Source organism: Pelophylax lessonae, assembly GCF_965119305.1.
Source record: "Pelophylax lessonae genome assembly, chromosome: 1".
NCBI lineage: Eukaryota > Metazoa > Chordata > Amphibia > Anura > Ranidae > Pelophylax > Pelophylax lessonae.
In genome coordinates, this window is record NC_138768.1 from 525,072,566 (window position 1) to 525,096,344 (window position 23,779).

At 42.1% G+C, this 23,779-nt stretch overlaps 1 protein-coding gene across 1 annotated transcript in view; it reads left to right on the forward strand.

Annotated features, from left to right (window-relative positions):
* Window positions 1–23,779, forward strand: part of DNAH6 (dynein axonemal heavy chain 6) — a 473,665-nt gene that overhangs the window by 399,756 nt on the left and 50,130 nt on the right. The window contains exon 66 of the mRNA XM_082248007.1: window positions 8,695–8,783. Coding sequence (XP_082104133.1) covers window positions 8,695–8,783 — 89 coding nt within the window. The remainder of the gene's footprint in view (window positions 1–8,694; window positions 8,784–23,779) is intronic.

Consider the following 23,779-nt stretch of genomic DNA (forward strand, 5'->3'; position numbering starts at 1 on the left):
CTGCTGTTCCATGCTCCTCCACAACTCCTGCGCGGTGTGTGGTTTGTCCCCCAAACAGGCAAGTTGTAAAACTGCCTGCTGTCGTTTACCCCTGGCCGTGCTGAAGTTGGTGGTGAAGGTGTTACGCTGTCCGGATGAGGAGGCGGTAGAGGATGAGGAAGCGGAGTAGGAGGAGTTAGGAACAGGAGGCAAACTGAAGCGCCCTGCAATCCTCGGTGGTGGAAGGACATGCGCCAAATTGCTATCCGCCTCAGGCCCATCCGCCACTGCATTTACCCAGTGTGCCGTTAGGGAGATATAACGCCCCTGACCGTGCTTACTGGTCCACGTATCGGTAGTTAGGTGGACCTTGGCACAGATGGCGTTGCGCAGTGCACACCTGATTTTTTCCCCCACTTGGTTGTGCAGGGAAGGGATGGCTTGCCTGGAAAAGTAGTGGCGGCTGGGCACGACGTACTGTGGGACAGCCACCGACATAAGGTTTTTAAAACTGTGCGTCTCCACCAGACGGAATGACAGCATTTCAAAGGCCAATAATTTTGAAATGCTGGCATTCAGGGCCAGGGATCGCGGGTGGGTAGGGGGGTACTTCCTCTTCCTCTCAAGTGTTTGGGAGATGGAAAGCTGAACGCTTCCACGGGACATTGTGGAGATGGTTGTTGGTGACCCAGGTGGTGGTGTTGCTGACAGATCATCTGTTTGCGGGGTGGCAGGTGCCGGTATCACTACAGATGTGGCTGGAGCGGCCGAGACTGCAGCAGAAGAGGAAGCAGGATGAGCCAGAGACGTTTCTTGGTTTTGAAGGTGTGTACTCCACTGCAGCTCGTGCTTTGCACTTAGATGCCTGATCATGCAGGTTGTGCTCAGGTTGAGAAGGTTTATGCCTCGCTTCAAGCTCTGATTGCACAGGGTGCAAACCACTCGTGTCCTGTCATCAGCACATTTTCTAAAGAACTTCCACGCTAGAGAACTCCTTTGAGCTGACTTTGGTGCGCTCGTTCCCTTGCTGCATTGGGCAGTAGCGGGCGTAGTGTCTAGGGCACGGCCGCTCCGCTTCTGCACCCTGCTCCCTCTTCTGCTGTGCTGGTGGCTCTGTGCGACCACCGCCTCTTCCTCCAAACTACTCAGGTCACCTGCATGACGTTCATTCCATGTGGGGTCGAGGACCTCATCGTCCTCCACATCATCTTCCACCCAGTCTTCACCCCTGCCCTCCTTGTCGGTCTCCACAATGCTGAACGCCGCAGCAGTTGGCACCTGCGTTTCGTCATCATCGGAGACGTGCTGCGATGATCCTTGCATGTACTCATCTTGAGAAATAAGTGGTTGGGCATCGCTGCACTCAATCTCTTCCACTTCTGGGGCAGGGCTAGGTGGATGGCCCTGGGAAACCCTGCTGACAGAGTCATCAAAAAGAAGAAGAGACTGCTGTATGGCTTGAGGCTCAGACTGCTTGCCTGATTTGCAAGGGGGTGAGGTGAAAGACGGTTGGACATCGGCTGCAGGTGCCAACTGTGACCTTTCTGCAGTAGACTGGGTGGGAGACAATGTGAAGGAACTGGAGGCACTGTCAGCAGCAAACCAATCTACTATCGCCTCCACTTGTTCTGGCCTCATCACTTCTAGGGGCGTATGATGCCCTACCAAATACTGATGCAGGTTCTGTCGCCTACTCACACTTGAGGAAGGTGTTTCACTTGTGCGTGTAGCTGGCACAGATCGACCACGTCCTCTCCTTGCAACAGGAGCTCTACCAGCAGCACCACGACCCAGGCCACGGCCCTTATTTGACGGTCTCCTCATATTTCTGTAATTTAAGATCTTGCCCTAGAAAGGTTTTTATTGAATAGCGGAATAGGAAATATGATCCAAAAAAGTGTATGTATCTCGCATGTACAAAACCACACTAGGCCCCAATTACTATTGTTTCTACCCCTAAAAGGATGGATGAGGAGTAGGAGGAGTATGGAACAGACAGCACCCTCAAATCTTCAGAAGTATGAGATGAACCTCAAAAACTTGGAAAGGTGGATCTCACACGTACCGACACAGACTATCCCGCAATTCAATTGATCCTCAAAGGTTTTTATTGAATAGCGGAATAGGAAATATGATCAAAAAAGTGTATGTATCTCGCACGTACACAACCACACTAGGCCCCAATTACTATTGTTTGTACCCCTGAAAGGATGGTTGAGCAGTAGGAGCAGGAGTATGGAACAGGCAGCACCCTCAAATCTTCAGAAGTATGAGATGAACCCCAAAAACTTGGAAAGGTGGATCTCACACGTACCGACACAGACTATCACGCATTTTAATTGATCCCCAAAGGTTTTAATTGAATAGCGGAATAGAAAATATGATCAAAAAGAAAGTGTATGTATCTCACACGTACACCACCACACTAGGCCCCAATTACTATTGTTTGTACCCCTAAAAGGATGGTTGAGGAGTAGGAGGAGGAGTATGGAACAGGCAGCACCCTCAAATCTTCAGAAGTATGAGATGAACCCCAAAAACTTGGAAAGGTGGATCTCACACGTACCGACACAGACTATCACGCAATTTAATTGATCCCCAAAGGTTTTAATTGAATAGCGGAATAGAAAATATGATCAAAAAGAAAGTGTATGTATCTCACACGTACACCACCACACTAGGCCCCAATTACTATTGTTTGTACCCCTAAAAGGATGGTTGAGCAGTAGGAGGAGGAGTATGGAACCGGCAGCACCCTCAAATCTTCAGAAGTATGAGATGAACCCCAAAAACTTGGAAAGGTGGATCTCACACGTACCGACACAGACTATCACGCAATTTAATTGATCCCCAAAGGATTTAATTGAATAGCGGAATAGAAAATATGATCAAAAAGAAAGTGTATGTATCTCACACGTACACCACCACACTAGGCCCCAATTACTATTGTTTGTACCCCTAAAAGGATGGTTGAGCAGTAGGAGGAGGAGTATGGAACAGGCAACACCCTCAAATCTTCAGAAGTATGAGATGAACCCCAAAAACTTGGAAAGGTGGATCTCACACGTACCGACACAGACTATCACGCAATTTAATTGATCCCCAAAGGATTTAATTGAATAGCGGAATAGAAAATATGATCAAAAAGAAAGTGTATGTATCTCACACGTACACCACCACACTAGGCCCCAATTACTATTGTTTGTACCCCTAAAAGGATGGTTGAGCAGTAGGAGGAGGAGTATGGAACAGGCAGCACCCTCAAATCTTCAGAAGTATGAGATGAACCCCAGAAACTTGGAAAGGTGGATCTCACACGTACCGACACAGACTATCACGCAATTTAATTGATCCCCAAAGGTTTTAATTGAATAGCGGAATAGAAAATATGATCAAAAAGAAAGTGTATGTATCTCACACGTACACAACCACACTAGGCCCCAATTACTATTGTTTGTACCCCTAAAAGGATGGTTGAGCAGTAGGAGGAGGAGTATGGAACAGGCAGCACCCTCAAATCTTCAGAAGTATGAGATGAACCCCAAAAACTTGGAAAGGTGGATCTCACACGTACCGACACAGACTATCACGCAATTTAATTGATCCCCAAAGGATTTAATTGAATAGCGGAATAGAAAATATGATCAAAAAGAAAGTGTATGTATCTCACACGTACACCACCACACTAGGCCCCAATTACTATTGTTTGTACCCCTAAAAGGATGGTTGAGCAGTAGGAGGAGGAGTATGGAACAGGCAGCACCCTCAAATCTTCAGAAGTATGAGATGAACCCCAAAAACTTGGAAAGGTGGATCTCACACGTACCGACACAGACTATCACGCAATTTAATTGATCCCCAAAGGATTTAATTGAATAGCGGAATAGAAAATATGATCAAAAAGAAAGTGTATGTATCTCACACGTACACCACCACACTAGGCCCCAATTACTATTGTTTGTACCCCTAAAAGGATGGTTGAGCAGTAGGAGGAGGAGTATGGAACAGGCAGCACCCTCAAATCTTCAGAAGTATGAGATGAACCCCAAAAACTTGGAAAGGTGGATCTCACACGTACCGACACAGACTATCATGCAATTTAATTGATCCCCAAAGGATTTAATTGAATAGCGGAATAGAAAATATGATCAAAAAGAAAGTGTATGTATCTCACACGTACACCACCACACTAGGCCCCAATTACTATTGTTTGTACCCCTAAAAGGATGGTTGAGCAGTAGGAGGAGGAGTATGGAACAGGCAGCACCCTCAAATGTTCAGAAGTATGAGATTGTGTTCACTGTACCCCACAAAGATTGTGTTCACTGCACCCCACAAAGATTGTGTTCACTGCACCTCAAAAAGGATTTTGTTCACTGCACCCCACAAAGATTGTGTTCACTGCACCCTAAAAGGATTTTGTTCACTGCACCCCAAAAAGATTGTGTTCACTGCACCCCAAAAAGGATGTTGTTCACTGCACCCCAAAAAGGATTTTGTTCACTGCACCCCAAAAATATTGTGTTCACTGCACCCCACAAAGATTGTGTTCACTGCACCCCACAAAGGATTTTGTTCACTGCACCCCAAAAAGATTGTGTTCACTGTACCCCCCAAAGATTGTGTTCACTGCACCCCACAAAGGATTTTGTTCACTGCACCCCAAAAAGATTGTGTTCACTGTACCCCCCAAAGATTGTGTTCACTGCACCCCACAAAGATTCTGTTCACTGTACCCCACAAAGATTGTGTTCACTGCACCCCACAAAGGATTTTGTTCACTGCACCCCAAAAAGATTGTGTTCACTGCACCCCAAAAAGGATGTTGTTCACTGCACCCCAAAAAGGATTTTATTCACTGCACCCCAAAAAGATTGTGTTCACTGCACCCCACAAAGATTGTGTTCACTGCACCCCACAAATGATTTTGTTCACTGCACCCCAAAAAGATTGTGTTCACTGTACCCCCCAAAGATTGTGTTCACTGCACCCCACAAAGGATTTTGTTCACTGCACCCCAAAAAGATTGTGTTCACTGTACCCCCCAAAGATTGTGTTCACTGCACCCCACAAAGATTCTGTTCACTGTACCCCACAAAGATTGTGTTCACTGCACCCCACAAAGGATTTTGTTCACTGCACCCCAAAAAGATTGTGTTCACTGCACCCCAAAAAGGATTTTGTTCACTGCACCCCAAAAAGGATGTTGTTCACTGCACCCCAAAAAGGATTTTGTTCACTGCACCCCAAAAAGATTGTGTTCACTGCACCCCACAAAGATTGTGTTCACTGCACCCCACAAAGGATTTTGTTCACTGCACCCCAAAAAGATTGTGTTCACTGCACCCCAAAAAGGATTTTGTTCACTGCACCCCAAAAAGGATGTTGTTCACTGCACCCCAAAAAGGATTTTGTTCACTCCACCCCAAAAAGATTGTGTTCACTGCACCCCACAAAGATTGTGTTCACTGCACCCCAAAAAGGATTTTGTTCACTGCACCCCAAAAAGATTGTGTTCACTGCACCCCACAAAGATTGTGTTCACTGCACCCCACAAAGGATTTTGTTCACTGCACCCCAAAAAGATTGTGTTCACTGCACCCCACAAAGATTGTGTTCACTGCACCCCACAAAGGATTTTGTTCACTGCACCCCAAAAAGATTGTGTTCACTGTACCCCCCAAAGATTGTGTTCACTGCACCCCACAAAGATTCTGTTCACTGTACCCCACAAAGATTGTGTTCACTGCACCCTAAAAGGATTTTGTTCACTGCACCCCAAAAAGGATGTTGTTCACTGCACCCCAAAAAGGATTTTGTTCACTGCACCCCAAAAAGGATGTTGTTCACTGCACCCCAAAAAGATTGTGTTCACTGCACCCCACAAAGATTGTGTTCACTGCACCCCACAAAGGATTTTGTTCACTGCACCCCAAAAAGATTGTGTTCACTGCACCCCAAAAAGGATTTTGTTCACTGCACCCCAAAAAGGATGTTGTTCACTGCACCCCAAAAAGATTGTGTTCACTGCACCCCACAAAGATTGTGTTCACTGCACCCCACAAAGGATTTTGTTCACTGCACCCCAAAAAGATTGTGTTCACTGCACCCCAAAAAGGATGTTGTTCACTGCACCCCAAAAAGGATTTTGTTCACTGCACCCCAAAAAGATTTTGTTCACTGCACCCCAAAAAGGACGTTGTTCACTGCACCCCAAAAAGATTGTGTTCACTGCAGCCCAAAAAGATTGTGTTCACTGCAGCTCACACACAGAAAAATGGATGTGGATCATTGACACCTGCCTATCTCCTATCCCACACCACACAGCAATATCGATTGTAGTTTGTAGAACACAGTTTCCCTAAAATTCAGCAGCAGCAGCCTCTCCCTAACAGGATTGAGAAGAGATCGTGGATCAGGATTGAGTGCAGAGTCACCCCACCCCCCACACAGCAATATCGATTGTACTTTGTAGAAGACACTGACCCTATAATTCAGCAGACTCTATCCCTAAAATGCCTACAACTCGCCCTGCCTAAACACTCCGACCTGTCCCTCAATTCTATCCGGACACAAATGTTTTTTTCCTGCCTGTCTTTCCCTAATCAGCAGCCAGCACGTTGATGTGTGCTCTGTCCCTGATCTAAGCAGCAGAATGAAGACGCTGCGGCTGCCTGGAACTTATAAAGACTTGGTCACATGCTTCAGACGGCCAATCACAGCTACTGAGACATTTGCAGGCATGGCTGGGATGGCTTAAGGCACACCAGTTAAACGATTGTTGATTGGCTGTTGAAAGCCCGCCATGAAAAGAGCGCCAAAGCATGCAAAACCCAGAAATAAAACGACCGAACACGGATTTTTACCCGAACATACAGTAAAGTGTCCGTGTCCGTGTTCGGGTACAAAAAATCCAATTATTCGGTACGAACACGAATAATACAGTCCGTGTTCGCTCAACACTACCCTTCAGGTGAATCTGCTGACTGCTTTCCATGGTGCTGAAACAAAAACTTACAGCAGTTGATTTTGTCCCTTTCTATCATTCATTGGTGTCAAAGGGAAAACTTTGAGGCTGGATTCTGCATCGCCAGTATAGGCCACAGTTTAGAACGCTAGGACTACTAACCTGTCAGTAACACATTCTCATATTCAATAAATGGTTCCAGACTGCTCCCTTATCTGTCAGAATAATAAAGCTGGGTCCTCATTGTTGCTGTCCTTTTAGTGTTGGAATACCACACTGTGTACTTGAAGTTCATTAACTCTGAGTCAGTACCAAATTGCAGAATAAGTAAAACGTTTTCCATACTGTTCTAGTTGCCCATTCTGGGTATACTGAAGAGTAGGCAACATTCTGGGTATACTGAAGAGTAGGCAACATATCTCTATCAGACTTTCAGCTTTGGTGTTATATACTGTATGTGCCTACGACATCTGATCATGGTGATGTGATACTAAGGCTAAGAAGTCCATGGATTAGGTGTTCACAAATTGGAGTAGGTGGCACAAACCATTCTGAAAAACACTGCTACACCTCCACTTTCACCACTGTACTTCTCCAACATTATGCACACACCTCCTCAGGATGTGTGAGTATTAATACAAGAATGGCGGCATACTCAATCTCCTCCGGTCTTGCTTTTATTTCATATAATTTTGCTTCATAAAAAGTAACAAGCCTACAAGCTTTAGCCTTGGTTGGCCTTAGTCAAAGGCTGTGACACAAGATCATTGGCCTAGGTGGGCAGAAACTACAAATCTGGCCCTAGGCACTTTGATAGGCTAGTTCCTATAGATATCCAAGTCAAAGTCATGATAGAAAATGTGGTCCAGTAGAAATAACAAATGACACTGAACATCAAGAAACAAGATACATGTGTTCAAATAAGTACTATAAGAAACTCATGTTGCTTCCATTTTTATTTCTTCCGCATGAACAGTGACCTGAAGTGAGTCAGAGCACCAGGGCTTTCTTTTCTGTGAAGTATATTGAGCTTCTGCTCTCCATCCTTATATAATAGCTATTATTTGATGATGGCTTACAGGACTGTGAGGACTACAATAACATTATTTCTGTATTTATTTTTTGCTCTTTTCTACTTTAATCTACAACAGATTATTTTGGAAGTTAATCCCAGATCATGACGCCAGATGAACAGCTGGTTGCAGATGGCTAAATTTAGACTTTCATTTTACAAGATAGTTTTAAGGCACTATAGTACTGTTTATGTGCTGTAGCCGTGTGGAATTTCAGGTCTGATAGTGATCATTTTAACACCCTCAGTCCTGTAACATTCAGTGCCGTATTTCATTGGCCTTCTAGCTGGCATCATTCTTGGAATGAGATCACTGATTTGACAGGTTTCCATATAAGCTCACTGAAGAATATTGAAATGACACTTGCCTGGTCTTTCAGTGCTCAAGGAAATCAATCTAATTTTATATTCCCTGGAAAAGGCCAAGTGACACAGCCCTTGAACTCCTGCTTGTCATGGGGAAAAAATGATATTGACCTAGAACCCTACGGCTAATTAAAGATTAGTGACTTCTCCTATCATTATCATTTTGTTAAGCCGCATGGGAAAAATGCTCAGCTTGAAGTCCTTTTATTTCCATCTTTTAATATCCAGCTTGTGTAGATCAAGGTGACTGATTTTTTTACCTTTAATGAGGTTCTGCTATGTTTTATAATCTAAATACTTTATATTACAGACATTTCCATCAATGAGAATTTCAGATTATTTTTAAGCTCTATGCCGAGCAGAACTTTCCCTGTCACTGTGCTCCAGAACTCTGTCAAGGTGAGATTATGTACAGCATTCGAACAAGCAGACCATATGTTGAATATCACATGCATTAAAACTGATATAATCAGTAAAAAAACTGTAGGGGATAGAAAAGTCAAGGCATTGTGCATAGCAAACCTCCAGCTACCATGCAATGTCATAGTCAGTATTTCAATGTTTCCGTTCAATTTCTTACAAATGAATTGTGGCATCCACAAAGTTATTTCTAGATTACATTTGTTTACAGTTTTCATCTTAAATTTAATAACCATAACTTAACCATTTTAAAGAAAATGTTATTAATGAATGTTCCTAATTTGCTTCCTTTTGATCAATTAACATACCTTTGAATGTGTTTTATTCGATGAGTGGGAAAAAATACTTGATATTGCCCAAAATCCAATAATGTCCTTTGCTCTCTGCAGTGTTATTGCAATCAGTGTTATCAACACAGTACAGTTTACCATTGTTAACTACAAAACACCTTTCCCCTCTGTTATGGAGATAAAGAAGGAGTGGATATTCTGCAGTCCTAAACCCCTAGGACTACAGGATAAGTACTAGTATATCTGTGCATTCTGCATTGCATGATATAACATACCATTTAATTTATGCCATAGCTATTGTATGGTTACAGTCTTGAGTGACTGCATTTTTGTGTTTATGTGGGCATTCAGGCAGTACAACCTGCTTTTACCACATATGAACCCTAAGGCCTCATGCATACTGGGTGTTTTTACAGCAGCTCCTAGGGGTGGTGTTTTTTTTTTCCTGACTGTAAACCCCCCTCCATCCACACATAGGCTTTTAGCAGCGTTTAGTGTCAGGGGCTTTTATAGGCAGGAAAAAAACTCACTGCCAGTGCATCCAGGAGCAGCTGAGTATGGGCAGAAAAAACATTTGAAGCTACTAAAAGCTGCTAAATGCACCTAAACGCTAGGCCCATTTAGCCCTTCAGCATTATTTCATTTCAATGGCCAGATTAATATATTTATTCTGGCCAATAAAATGAATTACCGCCCAAAAGCTTGACGCCTAAAAGCTCCTAAATGCTTGTAAAAGCTTTAGACATTTTTACAAGCGTCAGGCATTTGTTCTGCTGGCTTTTAGAAGAGTTAAATAAACGTCCTGTGTGCAGGAGGCCTAATTGTTAGTCTCATCTTGTACTAAGACCACTGATCTTTGTAGCAGCACACACCTATGTATACTTTGCACAGTGTGAATATGCATATTATTATCATTTGATACTTGCATCCTTACCAGGAAAACAGATGTGTTAAAGTGAACGTTTATTTCAATATTGAACCCTACGGACTAAGACTGGGCTGCCAATAAAGTTCATGTGCATGTAAAGGCAGGTGTCCCAATACTTTTGACAATATAGCGTATGTTAATTGAAAATTAAATAACCTTTTACTTTAATATGTCTGTTTTCCTGGTAAGGATGCAAGTATCCAATGACTGGAATCAGTGCACAAAACAAGGTCCATAAAAATATGGATGAGCGAGTTTGGGGTGGAGGAACTTGACTGGCCTGCACAGAGTCCTGACCTCAACCTGATAGAACACCTTTGGGATGAATTAGAGCTGAGACTGCCGGTCAGGCCTTTTTGTCCAAAATCAGTGCCCGACCTCACAAATGCGCTTCTGGAAGAATGGTCAAACACTCCTAAACCTTGTGGACAGCCTTCTGAGAAACGTTGAAGCTGTTATAGCTGCAAAGGGTGGGCCAACCCAGTTTTGAACCCTACGGACTAAGAGTGGGATGCCATTAAAGTTCATGTGCGTGTAAAGGCAGGCGTCCCAATACTTTTGACAATATAGTGTATATGTTTTTGCAACATTTACCTTGAATTGGTTTTTGATGTGACTTTTACAATTTCACTATGATATTTTTGTTACTGCATATGTATTTAAAAGGAGCTCCAGGCTCCTTCAGAAAAAATGAAAAGTCAGCAGCTACAAATACTGTAGCTGCTGACTTTTAATATTAGGACACTTACCTATTCAGGAATCTAGAGGTGTCCCTACCCGAGCTGATTTTTCAATTGGCTATCGGGTACTGCCATTTCCACGAAGCCTTGTGGCTTTACAGCCTACTCCCTACTGCACATGCGCAAAACGTGCTGCGCTCTGTGAATGGGCTGTCTGCGGGGGAAAGGAGGAATGGGGGTGAACCCGGCTTCTCTCTTCCCCCAAAAGGTGCCAAATGTGGCAGTGGAGGAGGGGAGGAGGCAGGCAAGTGGAGCTTCCCCTTTTGGGTGGAGTTCCACTTTAACACAGGTCTGTGTAAAATTTTGTTTTACCGGTAAAGCGGCTTCAGCACATTACAAAATTGCCAAGTATTTATTAGTCCTACTACACAGCACAGCCAGCTGCGTGACCTGACTTTACTGGTTAAAATTGTACAGCTACCCCACCTTCCTGCCCCAGCCTGTAATTGAACAGTGAAGAGAGCAGAGGACTGATGTGCTCATCATGTGGTCACTCTGCTCTTTTTTCCTATCAGCATGTTCCTTATTAATAGATTAGTACTACAGCACACTGAATTAGCGGCTCCTTGTGCTGCCTATCCCTCTCCTAGCCTTCTCACTCTAAGTGCAACTGTATAGAGGACTTCAAATCCAGGGAAATTCAGGTACTGAGACCAATCGCATTTTTAAAATAGTCAAACAGTAGAAACTAGGGATTGAACGATATCGGTTTTTCGTTGCCGACACCGATATTTTGGCCATCGCATATCGGTATCGGCTCATGTAAGGGTAAAATGATGTCACATAGCATAATTCTGTTTACAAATGTTATTGAATATGCCACCCACATATGTACAAATTAAAGATATAAGCCATTCCACATTAGCAGATTTGCTGGCAGATCGGTATCTCTCACCCACATGCCGTCAGTGATACTCAGGTGATACCGCTCCATTCGGCATCCGCTCAATACTGCTCTGTCTCTCACCCGTTCCATCTCCCACCCACCCGATACTGATCCGTCTCTCACCCACTTGCCGTAAGTGACACCCGGGTGATACCGCTCCGTCCGGCACACGATCTTGGAGGTCACTTGCACGGTCACGCCCGGCGTGAGCATGTGACCTCCAAGATCGTCATCGTATAAACGTAATTTTGCTATGTGACATCATTTTACCCTTACATGAGCAATATTTGGAATATCGGCAATATCAGCCAGTTCCGGGGCCGATACAGATATATCGGCAAAAGTTCATATTGGCCCTCGATATATCGGCTTGGCCGATAATCGGTCGATCCCTAGTAGAAACAACAATGCATTCTGGGAAATATAGAACCAAAGGACCCCAAAGAAGGTATATGGGTATTTTCCATTCTTGTTTGTGTTTGTTTTGCGTACATGCTACATAACAGTGTAGCTTATCCTTTAAATCGCCATAGTATAAGTTTGCTTAAGCAGCACAAATGTTAATTGCACTCGCACTGATGGCCCCGAAGTGAAACAAATTGTTTAAGCTTTTCTACATTTCCTATTTTTATTCCTTGCTTTATGCAAGTCTTCTTCCTTCATTGCCCCCAAGGGGAGCACAATTTCCAGTCCATAGCGTATTCGCTCTTGAGCAGGACTGAGCAGTCTGTAGCCACAGCCATGTGTGTAATCATTACGTTAAAGAAAATAATACATATGTGACATTTAGTGACACCTCGGATCTGAAATTGTCAACGTTGAATCTGTTTACTGGCGTAACACTCATGCTGTCAGTAACGCTAAGGCTTTTAAGCCTACAGAAAATAAAAAAAAAATGATCTAAATTTAAAGCATGTGTACAGAAATGCTTGTGCAAGAGTGATTTCTGAAAGGTTTGTCATGTCTTATGCATCTGCATAATGTGGCTGTACGGCACTAAACTTTATCTGCGGCTCAGCTAAAGACCCTTTCATCAGAGAAAGCAAACATCATAATAATCCTTTCCGCTGTAAATGCTTCAGCTTTGAGATGTGATTACATCTTTGTCTTTGTAGAGTGCTGTTTTGGAAATCACTTTTAGCGTGATTGCATCTTGCCTCCCCCAGAAATGTGCAGGTTAAAATACCATACATGGTCATTAGGTATATCGAAGCAAATAAATATGATTTGATAAAAAAATGAAATGACTGATTGGCTGATTGGCCTCTTTGGTTAGCATAATTCTATGTTGTGGACTAAACCTATATGACTTTCATAGAAATTGATAACCTTACTATTATTTTACTATATATCACCTCTGTTGTCATCGCAGATAAAGCCTGATGTCTGCTCATGGGTGCTTTGTGACTTCAGGGAGATCAGTCTGTTATTGGTTACAAAACACTTTTTTTTTTTTATCAATAAGTAGCATCAATATATGCTATAGCACCTGGCAGAGAACACAGAATCCATGCTGATTAGCAAACCTCGACCCCGTGCTATGTGTATAAACCTTTAAATCAAAGAAAAACTGTTGCTGCTGTTCATCAAACAGTGAAAAAAAAAATATACCACAGCGAAAAAACAGTGTAAATGCTAATAAATATACAGCATATATACCAGTGATGGCTATAACTTCATTATATATATATATATATATATATATATATATATATATATATATATATATGTATATAGTTACAGTATAATGAAGGTATATCATCACTGTTATAGTTTGGTGGGCACATATCGCTGTGGTATAAGCTTTGTTACAGTAGCTATGCTATCATACTAGGGTCAGGTTTTTCCTGGAAATAAAGTCTATCCCACTCATTTTTGGATTCCATTTAAGGCTGAGTTCACACTTTGGGCTTCCCGCATCCAATTTGTATGACAGGAGAGTGTGATCGGCTCTCAATGAAGGCAGTTCACACACCTTTGGGGGGCCGCAGTCGGAATTGAAGAAGAGTCGCGTGCGTCTTCTGGTCACCCGCACTGGGCCCCCTGCTGTGAGCCCTGGCCACAGCTAGTGTGAACCCAGCCTTAAAGAGGTTGTAAACCCCCCCTCCCAAAAAAAAAGTAAGACAAAGGCATAATGAGCTAGTATGTTATGACTAAGGCCTTATAGGCTGAAACGCATCAACTGATCTTATCAGCAGTTGTGTACTGTGGTTCCTGAATAAAGATGAAGATTTTTTAAGAGCAATTACCGGTGTGCGGATCATCTTTCTACATAATGAGCTAGTATGCATTGCATACTAGCTCACTATGAAATACTTATCTTAGAACAAAGCCCCCCGCAGTGCCGCCCGCTCACCAGTGAACTCGGGGTTCCATCTGATTGCCTGAAGGCACGATGACGGCACAGTGCTCTGAAGGAACAGCACGGGTGGCCGTTCCTTCAGAGCGCATGCGCCGATGAAAAGTAAATATCTCCTAAACGGTGCAAGTTTGGTTTACGACCACTTTAGGCAGAACTTTAGTCTGCCTCGCTTGATGGTTCCACTCTCCTACCCCGGGCATTACTATTGTGACACATGCTCATATATGCTCACATGCTATGGAGTGATTTAATGTGCAAGCACAAAGACAAGCAAAGTTTCACACATGCTCAGATAGCCAGGAAAACCAGTGCATGCGCATATGTGCCACAGGGCTCTCTTGAGACTTGAGCCCTGTGCCACGTCAGCACACATGCAGTGGGTGGGGAGAAACAGGTAAGCTCTGCTAATAAAGTTCCTTGTGCTTTTCTGTAAGTGTCGGCAAAGGCAGGGCGGCACAAGATCACTGTTAGGGCGAAGGCCTGCCCTATTCTTTATAATATATGTATTGTGTAAGTGCAGACTGGTGGTAATTGAACTCAGTGTTATAAAGCCATATTGCCTCCCAGTTCATTACAAACTACTTCTAAGTGGCTCTGAAAGAACACATGCACTGAAATGTCACAGTAATCCTTTGCATAGCATTAGTAAACTCCAGGCATATTTTAAAAACACAAATGCTATATTTATAAAAAAAATTAATTCATTTAACCTCCTTGGCGGTAATCCCGAGCGTGACTCGGGGTTGATTTTTCATATCAGGAGCGGTAACCCCGAGTCACGCTTGGGGTGGATTGCAGAGAGCGCAGCGGTGTTCTCTTACCTTATCCTGGCGATCCAGCGATGATCTCTCATTGCTGTGACCGCCAGCCGAGAGTCCCGCCGCTCCTCTGTCCACCGTCGGTGTGATCACTTCCTAGTTCCGTTCCCTGCAGCAGCAATGCTGCATGGGAGCGGAACTAGGGAGGGAAATTAAAAAAAAAAAAAAAAAAAAACGTTGCAACACAAAACACATTTTATATTATATATATATATATATATATATATATGCGCATATATATATATATATATACCGGTGTATATATATATATATATATATGTGTATATATATATATATGCACACACACACATATATATATATATATATATATATATATATAAAATTATATTATTGATTCAATTATAATTCATGTGTTATATATTATATAATATTATTGATTCGATTATAATTCACGTGTTTGTGTTTCAAATTTATCACATCTGGGATGTCTACTAGACTCTTGTTTTGGTCAGGTTTAAGTCAGTAATTACTAAGAATTGTAGGCCTATAATACATAACGCCAAATTTCCATGAAAACAATTGTACCGCTTTTGGTATGTAATTCCTGACATAATCATACCGCCAGGGAGGTTAAATGCAGCTAATATAAATAATTGAATTTAACTTTATCTCAGCCTCCTGTAATCCCTTGTACAGCACCACTGAGACTGGGAGAGGGAGGGGTAGCATTAGGGGCTAATCAGGTGTACTCCATGCACATAGTTACATAGTATGTCATGTTGAAAAAAGTCTGTGTAGTTCAACTAATAGAAAAACAAAAAACAAAAGTAAACCTCCATATACACAATCCTATCCCCACAGTTGATCCAGAAAAAGGAAAAAAGCCCCAATAAAGCATGATCCAATTTACTCCAATGGGGAAAAAAATTCCATCCTGATCATCCAGGAGGCAGGTAAATCTTCCCTGGATCAACTACCCTGGCGTTATTACCTAGAAATGTTAGTATCTAGTTCTATTTTGTGCATTAAAAAAAAAAGCAATCTACTGAGCCTACCAGAACTACAACGTTGTAGTTCTTGAGGAAGTCTATTCCATATTTTCACTGTTCTTACTGTGAAGAAACTGTTCTATATGTGGAGGTTAAATCTCTTTTCCTCCAGGCATAAACAGTGCCCCCTTGTCCTCTCTAATGACCTGAAAGTGAATACAGTAACTCTACTCCAAGTTCACTATATGGACCACTTACTGTGGGAATAGAGAAGAATAACCCCCTTTAAAATAATCACACTTTGTTGCTGAGCAGCCTGAAGTGAAGACTGACAAAGTTTTTATCCAGCTGCATTTACTCAGTGCAACTCATAATATCCAAGTGAAATATATAAAACCAACATGAAAAAAAAATACAAATTTTAAAACAGAATCACTGAGTTGGAAAAAATACCCCCCCCCCCTTGTGAACCCTAATCAGTTGTAGCTAATCACCTTTATAATGGCAAACAAAGCCATTTAAACCCCTACTGTTATCAGCTGTGGTCATTTTGATTAGCTCAGCATGAAAAGAGCTTTCCTGGAGCATTTCAATCCCTGGTAGTGCAACCAAAGCAAACAATCAATTATAGGTGGCAAGGAACTGTCAAAAAATCTCCGGCATAAATTTGTGGACAGGCACAAGTCAGGAGATAGATACCAAAAAAAAAAGTTTTTTAATGCCTAGAAGCACAGCGAAGTCTGCTATTAAGAAGTGGAAGGTACTCGGTACAACACAGACCCTCCCTGGGTCAGCTCCAAACAGGATGAAAGAGTCAGAGGGAAACTGGTTAGAGAGGCTACCAAGAGGCCTATAGCAACTTTGAAGAAGTTGCAGGGATTTATGACAAAGAGTGGTCATTGTGTGCATGTGACAGCAATTTTACAAATTCTCAACAAATGTGGCTTGTATGGGAGGGTTGCAAGAAAAAACTCCACTCCTCAAGAAAGGCCACATGCAGTCACGACTGAGCTTTGCTAAAAAGAAGATTGGGGGCCACATGGAAAAGGTGTTATGGTCAGATGAGACTAAAATTTAATTATTTTGCCTCAACACCAAACGGTACTGTATGTCTGGCAGAAATCCAATACAGCTCACTATCCAAAAAACATCATTCCTACAGTACAGCATGGAGGTGGTAATATCCTGTTATAGAGGTGTTTCTCTGCAGCAGGGACTGGAGCACTTCTCAGGATTGAAGGAAAAATGGATGGGGCAAAATACTATCAAATTCTTGAGGAAAATCTGCTGCCCTCTGCCAGAAAGTTGTCGAGTGGAAAAAACTTTACCTTCCAACATGACAATGACCCAAAGCACACAGTGTTTGAAAGAGAAAAAGATGAATGTCCTTGCATGGCCTAGTTAGAGCCCAGACTTAAACCCCATTGGAAATCTGAGGAATGACTTGAAGACTGCAGTCCACAAACAATCACCATCAAATTTAACTGAACTTGAGCAGTTCTAGAAAAAAGAATCGGCAAATATTGCAAAGCCTAGATGTACAAAATTAGTAGAGACATATCCCAACAGACAAAAGGCTAGAATTAACGCAAAAGGTGGTTTAGCAAAATACTCCACACAAGGGGGTGATCCTTTTTCCAACTTATTGATTCTGTTTTTGATTTTTATTTTTGTTTTTCTGGCATGTGGGTGTTATATTTTTCACTCAGGTGTCATATGTTGCACGTATTTACGTTGAGTAAATACAGCTAGATAAAACAAACACAGTGTCTGTCTTAATTTTAGGCTGCAAAGCAACTTGTGATTATTTTAAAGGGGTGGGGTGTTTGTTTTCTATACCCACTGTATGTACAGTATTTAAATATAGTTATCATATCACTCCTTAACAGCCTTTTCTTGAGAGAATACGTTCTACCGAAATTCATGTTCTACTGCAGAATGTCCTGCGTGAAGGAGAAAGCAGGGACATGATCTCATAACTATGTTATTGCTCTTTCACTGTATTAATGACAGGCTGTAGGCTCATTTATTGCCCCAATACAAGCAATACGAGTTCAGGCTCTTTAGCAGGCTTTATTGCTTCAACCCAGCAAAGGAAATGCAGGTTACTATCCTGGCTAAGTCATCAAGCAGAACTGTGTAAACCTCAGAAGTTGTTATGACAAATATACAGTGTATCATTTCCTTTTTTACTAACATATTATAACTTTTTCAAGGTTTTTGAAGTTAACATTTGAACCAAAAAAACCCTATCAGTGTTACCAAAGTGAAGTAGTCTTTTTACTTCTATAGACCATCTGTGGTCTTCTTCATTGTTTATGTGATGTGACACGTCTTTTGATAATACTGTATACTTGTGTGCCCAAATCATCTTACATTGTGTTATTCATATTCTTAGCTGTCTAGCAGATCATGTGTGCATACAGGAAAGGTGTTATTTAAGCAGATAATGTTCTTTTTCTACTGGCTGTAACTGACCATTTTTAACTTCAAACAGATAGAATCTAAAGCGATATTAAAGACTTGTTTATTTTTTTTGTTTTAACAAAAAATGTTATACTTACCTGCAATGTTATACTTACCTGCACTGTGCAGTGGTTTTGCACAGAGCAGCCCAGATCCTTCTCTTCTTGTGTCCCACGCCAGCACTCCTGTCTCCTCCATCCTTGCTTTTGGGGCACACAAGTAGGCGTGCTCCCGACCCGCGGCTCTGTGTGTCCATTCACACACGAAGCCATGGCTTGGCCCTGCCCCTCCATCTCCTGATTGGCTCACTGGCTGTCATTGAAACAGCAGGAGTCATTGCCAAAAGCCTATCGGGAGTGCAAGTCCCCAGAGAGACAAGGTTCTTGTGGACATCGCTGGATCGAGAGGGGGTTCAGGTAAATATTAGGGAGGGGGGGCTGCTGCACACTGTTTTTTTACATTCATGCATAGAATGCATAAAGGTAAAATACCTTGTGCCTTTACAACCACTTTAAAGTGGACCTAAAACCAAAAAGTGAAAACTTGCTATGTTATGAGGGACATTTGATGTGATAGTTGTGCCTAAAAAAATACCCTGGAAAAATGTACCTTTTGTCTTGGATTCATGTTGACAAATAGCCATACAATTTGTGGTATGTGAGGGTGCCTAGGCACTCTTGTGTATCCTATTCACCTGCAGTATGAATCTCAGCCACCACTGCCTCTGACCTCTAATCTTAGGAGATTTTTAGTATGATTTGGCAATATCACTACAAGGCTCCTCACTGTTCCCCTTGCTGGAGGCTCTGACACGAGTAAGCAAAGCCATGCCTCTACCAAGATGGCTGCCTCCACACAGAAACAAAGTGTAGTACAAGGCGTAGGAAGTTATTATAGAGGAGAGCTCAGCTGAAGGGAAACCACTGGGGAATACTGGTGCCTAGCCCTTTGTCACCTATAGGCCTTGTTGGCGCACAGATTCCAGAGTTCAGTTCCTCTTTAAATAAATATTAAAATATATTTTTACTTCAAAACCTTTTGCCAGGGCCGGGACAAGGGGTGGGCAGGAAGGGGCGGCTGCCCTGGGTGCAATGGTTTATTGCAGGGATGGGGGCGCCTTGATCCTAACCCTAAGGGAAGGGGGGAGAACAGTTTGGCATCTTTGCCCTGGGCGATGGATGACCTTCTCCCGGCACTGCCTTCTGCATACCATATTTTCACATTGCCATTGCTCTCTTTATATCCCAAATCAGGGCTTTTTTTCTCCAAGAATAGGTGCAGGTACTCCCCTCTTCTGAGTCACCCCTTGTCTCCACTCCCTACCCACCTCTGAGCGCTGTCCTTTGCTTCCACCCTCTGCCCACCTCCCAGTACCCCCCTTTTAGAGAATACAGAACCAAGTATCATGCTGTGGTTCTAGGTAATTTGTATGGAGTTTGTTAATGATAACTAGAAAAGCAGTAAAATAGATGCCCTGGAATTAGCAACAATAGACCTCCCCAACAATAGATCCACCCAGCAGCAATAAATCTTCCCCTGCAACAATTGAAAAAACAGTAAAATAGATCCCCTGCAATCAGCAACAATAGACCCGCAACAACAATAGCCCCCAGCAACAATAAATCCTCCCCTGCAACAATCACCCTCCCCCAATAAATCCTCCCCTGCAACAATAGACCCCCCCCTACAACAATAGCTCCCTAGCAACAATAGTTCCCCCAAGCAACAATAAATCCTCCACTGCAAAAAAGCCCCACCCACAACAAAATGCCCGCCAGCAACAATAGATTCACCCCAGCAACAATAGATCCCCCAGCAGCCAGCATCAATAGGCCTTTCAGCTCACCTCACTGGCCCCAGAACCTCTTTGCTATTGCATACATTCAGACTAGAGGCTCCAGAACTGCGTTCCCCCGCATTCCTGCTAAAAAAAGCCCTGTCCTAAATGTAACACAATGCCCAAAATGGTTATTCTAGTATGATGACACTTGTGTATAACAGTGATGTAGAAAAAAAGGGATTTTATTATAAGTATTTATAATTCTGCATGTGTCTGAGTTTTTAAAAGCATTATATGCAGTGTAAACTTACAAAATAGAAGAAGTGTTGTAATGTTCAGTTTATGTCACATCTGTGTAGGCTGACAGATGTCTGTAGCCTTGGAAAATTATTTCAGGGTAAGATTTAATCAGAGCTCATAAAAACAAATTTCATTCTAAAGCTCAGTGTGATGGATTTGTTGAGAATTGAAATTGTTTGGATTGTTTCCTTATTGCAAACCACAAATCACTGGGTCGTGCTTGACCTGTGTGCAACTGTTTAAATCTTTGTGATTGTCATAAGGGAAAAGTTGAGGCAGCCATTGTTGAATTACTTCTGAAAATGACACATTAACTTCAATGCTTTCTGGGTCATTGACCTGATCAATTGTAGCCTCCATGTTTCTCTTTAAAAGACCATGCTTGTAGGTCAGTCAAAAAAAAAAGCACTAACTATCAAGAAAGTGGTATTATTCATATCTATCTTTTGGCCCGTTTGCTTAAACTTTACTCTGTAGCAGAGCTCCTGGGTCTAATCCTATTCCACAACTCCAGATATGTAGACGACTAAGTCTGACACTGTCCACTGTGGTTCCACCCACTGACCCCTACCTTGCTTCCTTTAGGAAAATTGTTGCTAATATGCTCAGCCAAATTCTAGCATTATTGCAGTTGTTTTTTGGCCATGGGCATAATTACAATCATTGTTGATGATCACAAAACTTAAAGGCATTATAAACCTTCCTACCTGCACCTGATCTTTTTCATCTGCATAAGATGTGTTGATTAGTTTTTTGGTGTCCACTCCAAAATGCCTGAGGTCAAATGCCTGAATCTCAAAAAGTTTTGGAAATACTTTTGTAGCTTGATACGAGCAGATTGATGTGTTTTTGAAGCAGCTGTTGCCAAAAAGTTTGATTTTGGTTTCATCTGACCAAAGCACCTTCTTCCACATGTTTGGTGTGTCTCCCAGGTGGCTTGTGGCAAACTTTAAACAACACTTTTTATGGATATCTTTAAGGAATGGCTTTCTTCTTGCCACTCTTCCATAAAGGCCAGATTTGTGCAGTATACGACTGATTGTTGTCCTATGGACAGACTTTCCCACCTCAGCTGTAGATCTCTGCAGTTCATCCAGAGTGATCATGGGCCTCTTGGCTGCATCTCTGATCAGTCTTCTCCTTGTATGAGCTGAAAGTTTAGAGGGACGGCCAGGTCTTCGTAGATTTGCAGTGGTCTGATACTCCTTCCATTTCAATATTATCGCTTGCACAGTGCTCCTTGGGATGTTTAAAGCTTGGGAAATCTTTTTGTATCCAAATCCGGCTTTAAACTTCTCCACAACAGTATCTCGGACCTGCCTGGTGTGTTCCTTGTTCTTCATGATGCTCTCTGCACTTTAAACGGACCTCTGAGACTATCACAGTGCAGGTGCATTTATACGGAGACTTGATTACACACAGGCGGATTCTATTTATCATCATTAGTCATTTAGGTCAACATTGGATCATTCAGAGATCCTCACTGAACTTCTGGAGAGAGTTTGCTGCACTGAAAGTAAAGGGGCTGAATAATTTTGCACGCCCAATTTTTCCGTTTTTTATTTGTTAACAAAGTTTGAAATATCCAATAAATTTTGTTCCACTTCATGATTGTGTCCCACTTGTTGTTGATTCTTCACAAAAAATTACAGTTTTATATCTTTATGTTTGAAGCCTGAAATGTGGCAAAAGTTTGCAAAGTTCAAGGGGGCCGAATACTTTCACAAGGCACTGTAACACATTCTACATTGGCTGATACAAAAATGCCAAAGATCCACAGTGCTTTGGAATTGCTGTACAAAAATGCTCAAAAACATGCAAAACAAAACACCCGAAAAATATGTGACGCTTAGGTGTGAATACAGCCTAATACCTAATTACAACAACAAAAACATTAAAAGTACTTAACCAGTTCCTGCCCAGCCTATAGTAAATTAACATCCGGGGCCGGACTGTCTCCGTTCTGGGTGGACATCGTATAATAGCCTCCTGAAATGTGCCTCTCGTGCCACTGCAGGGCTGCAATGCGGTGCAATCTGTCACCGGCTGTGCCTGCCGGACACAACCGATGACTGATCACTGTACCGGCCTTGCTGCTGGTACCATGTAATTGTGGTGACCAATCACAGCAGATCACAACAAAACACACTGAATTAATCAGTTTTATTAAGTAAAATTGGCTGTATATACCAATGAAATTCACTGGCTTAAGCAATCATAATGTGCAAAAAAAAATAAAAATCCTAATCACTTCCCCAGAGTAGTACAGTGTTACTATGATAACACTGTATTGTTCTGGTAACAGTGTGTTAAAAAAAAAGTCATAAAAAATAAACTAAAATTGAAAAAAATGTTTTGTTTTTTCTACATACTATCACCAGTCAGTGTCCCTGATCACCGCCACACCTGGTATATGATAACGCTGTACTTCACTGGTAACAGTATGTTAAAAAAAAAAATAATTGAATTTTTTTTTTTTACATTTCTTAATTTTCCAAAAATATGTGACAGAAAATTACAACTTCAAAAAACTCGCCATGCCTCCTAGTAAATACCTTGGATTGCCTACTTTACAAAAAAGGGTAATTTGGGGGATATTTGTACTGTCCTATGTTTGGGCCACAAGAAATGAGATAGGATTGATCAACTTTCAGATATATACAACAGTTTGTGGACTGTATAACTTTCCTACAGACTAAATAATAAACACGGACTTGGGTTATTTTCACCAAAGAAATGTAGCAGTATACATGTTGGCCTAAATTTATGAAGAAAGATTATTTATTTGCAAAATTGTTTAACAAAAATGCAGAAAACCACGTTTTCTTTTTTTTTTTTATTTAATTGTCAATCTTTCATTTATTTAGCAAAAAATAAAAAACCTCAGTGGTGAAAAAATACCACCAAAAGAGAGCACTATTTGTGTGGAAAAAAGATAAAAATTTCATATGGGTACAGTGTTGTATGACCACGCAATTGTCATTCACAGTACGACAGCACTAAAAGCTGAAAGTTGGCCTGCGCAGGATGGGGGTGAAAGTGCCCAGTTTTGAAGTGATTAAAGGAAATAAAAAAAAACATGTTTACACATTAAAAATTAAAACCATTAAAAAATTGAGGCGGAGCTCCACCCAAAACAGGGAAGTTCCATATTAAGAACTCTTCCCCTGCTCCTCTTGAAGACTTGCCACTTTTAAAGAGTAGGTATCCGATTTAGACAGGTACCCACTCCCATTTCCGCTCTGACCGCCTAGGGCAGCGATCGGAAGCAGAAGTTGTCTTCCTTCCCTCCCCCCCTGCAGTCTTCTTGGACACATGGAGGACTTCATCCACCATTCACGATGCACAACGCTACTAGCGAATGTGCAGTGGTCACCCGGGTGTGACACCGCAAGCTATCACAGCCGGATGCCCATAGTTAAGTTGCTGGCGCCGAGGAAAGAAGACAGCTGGTG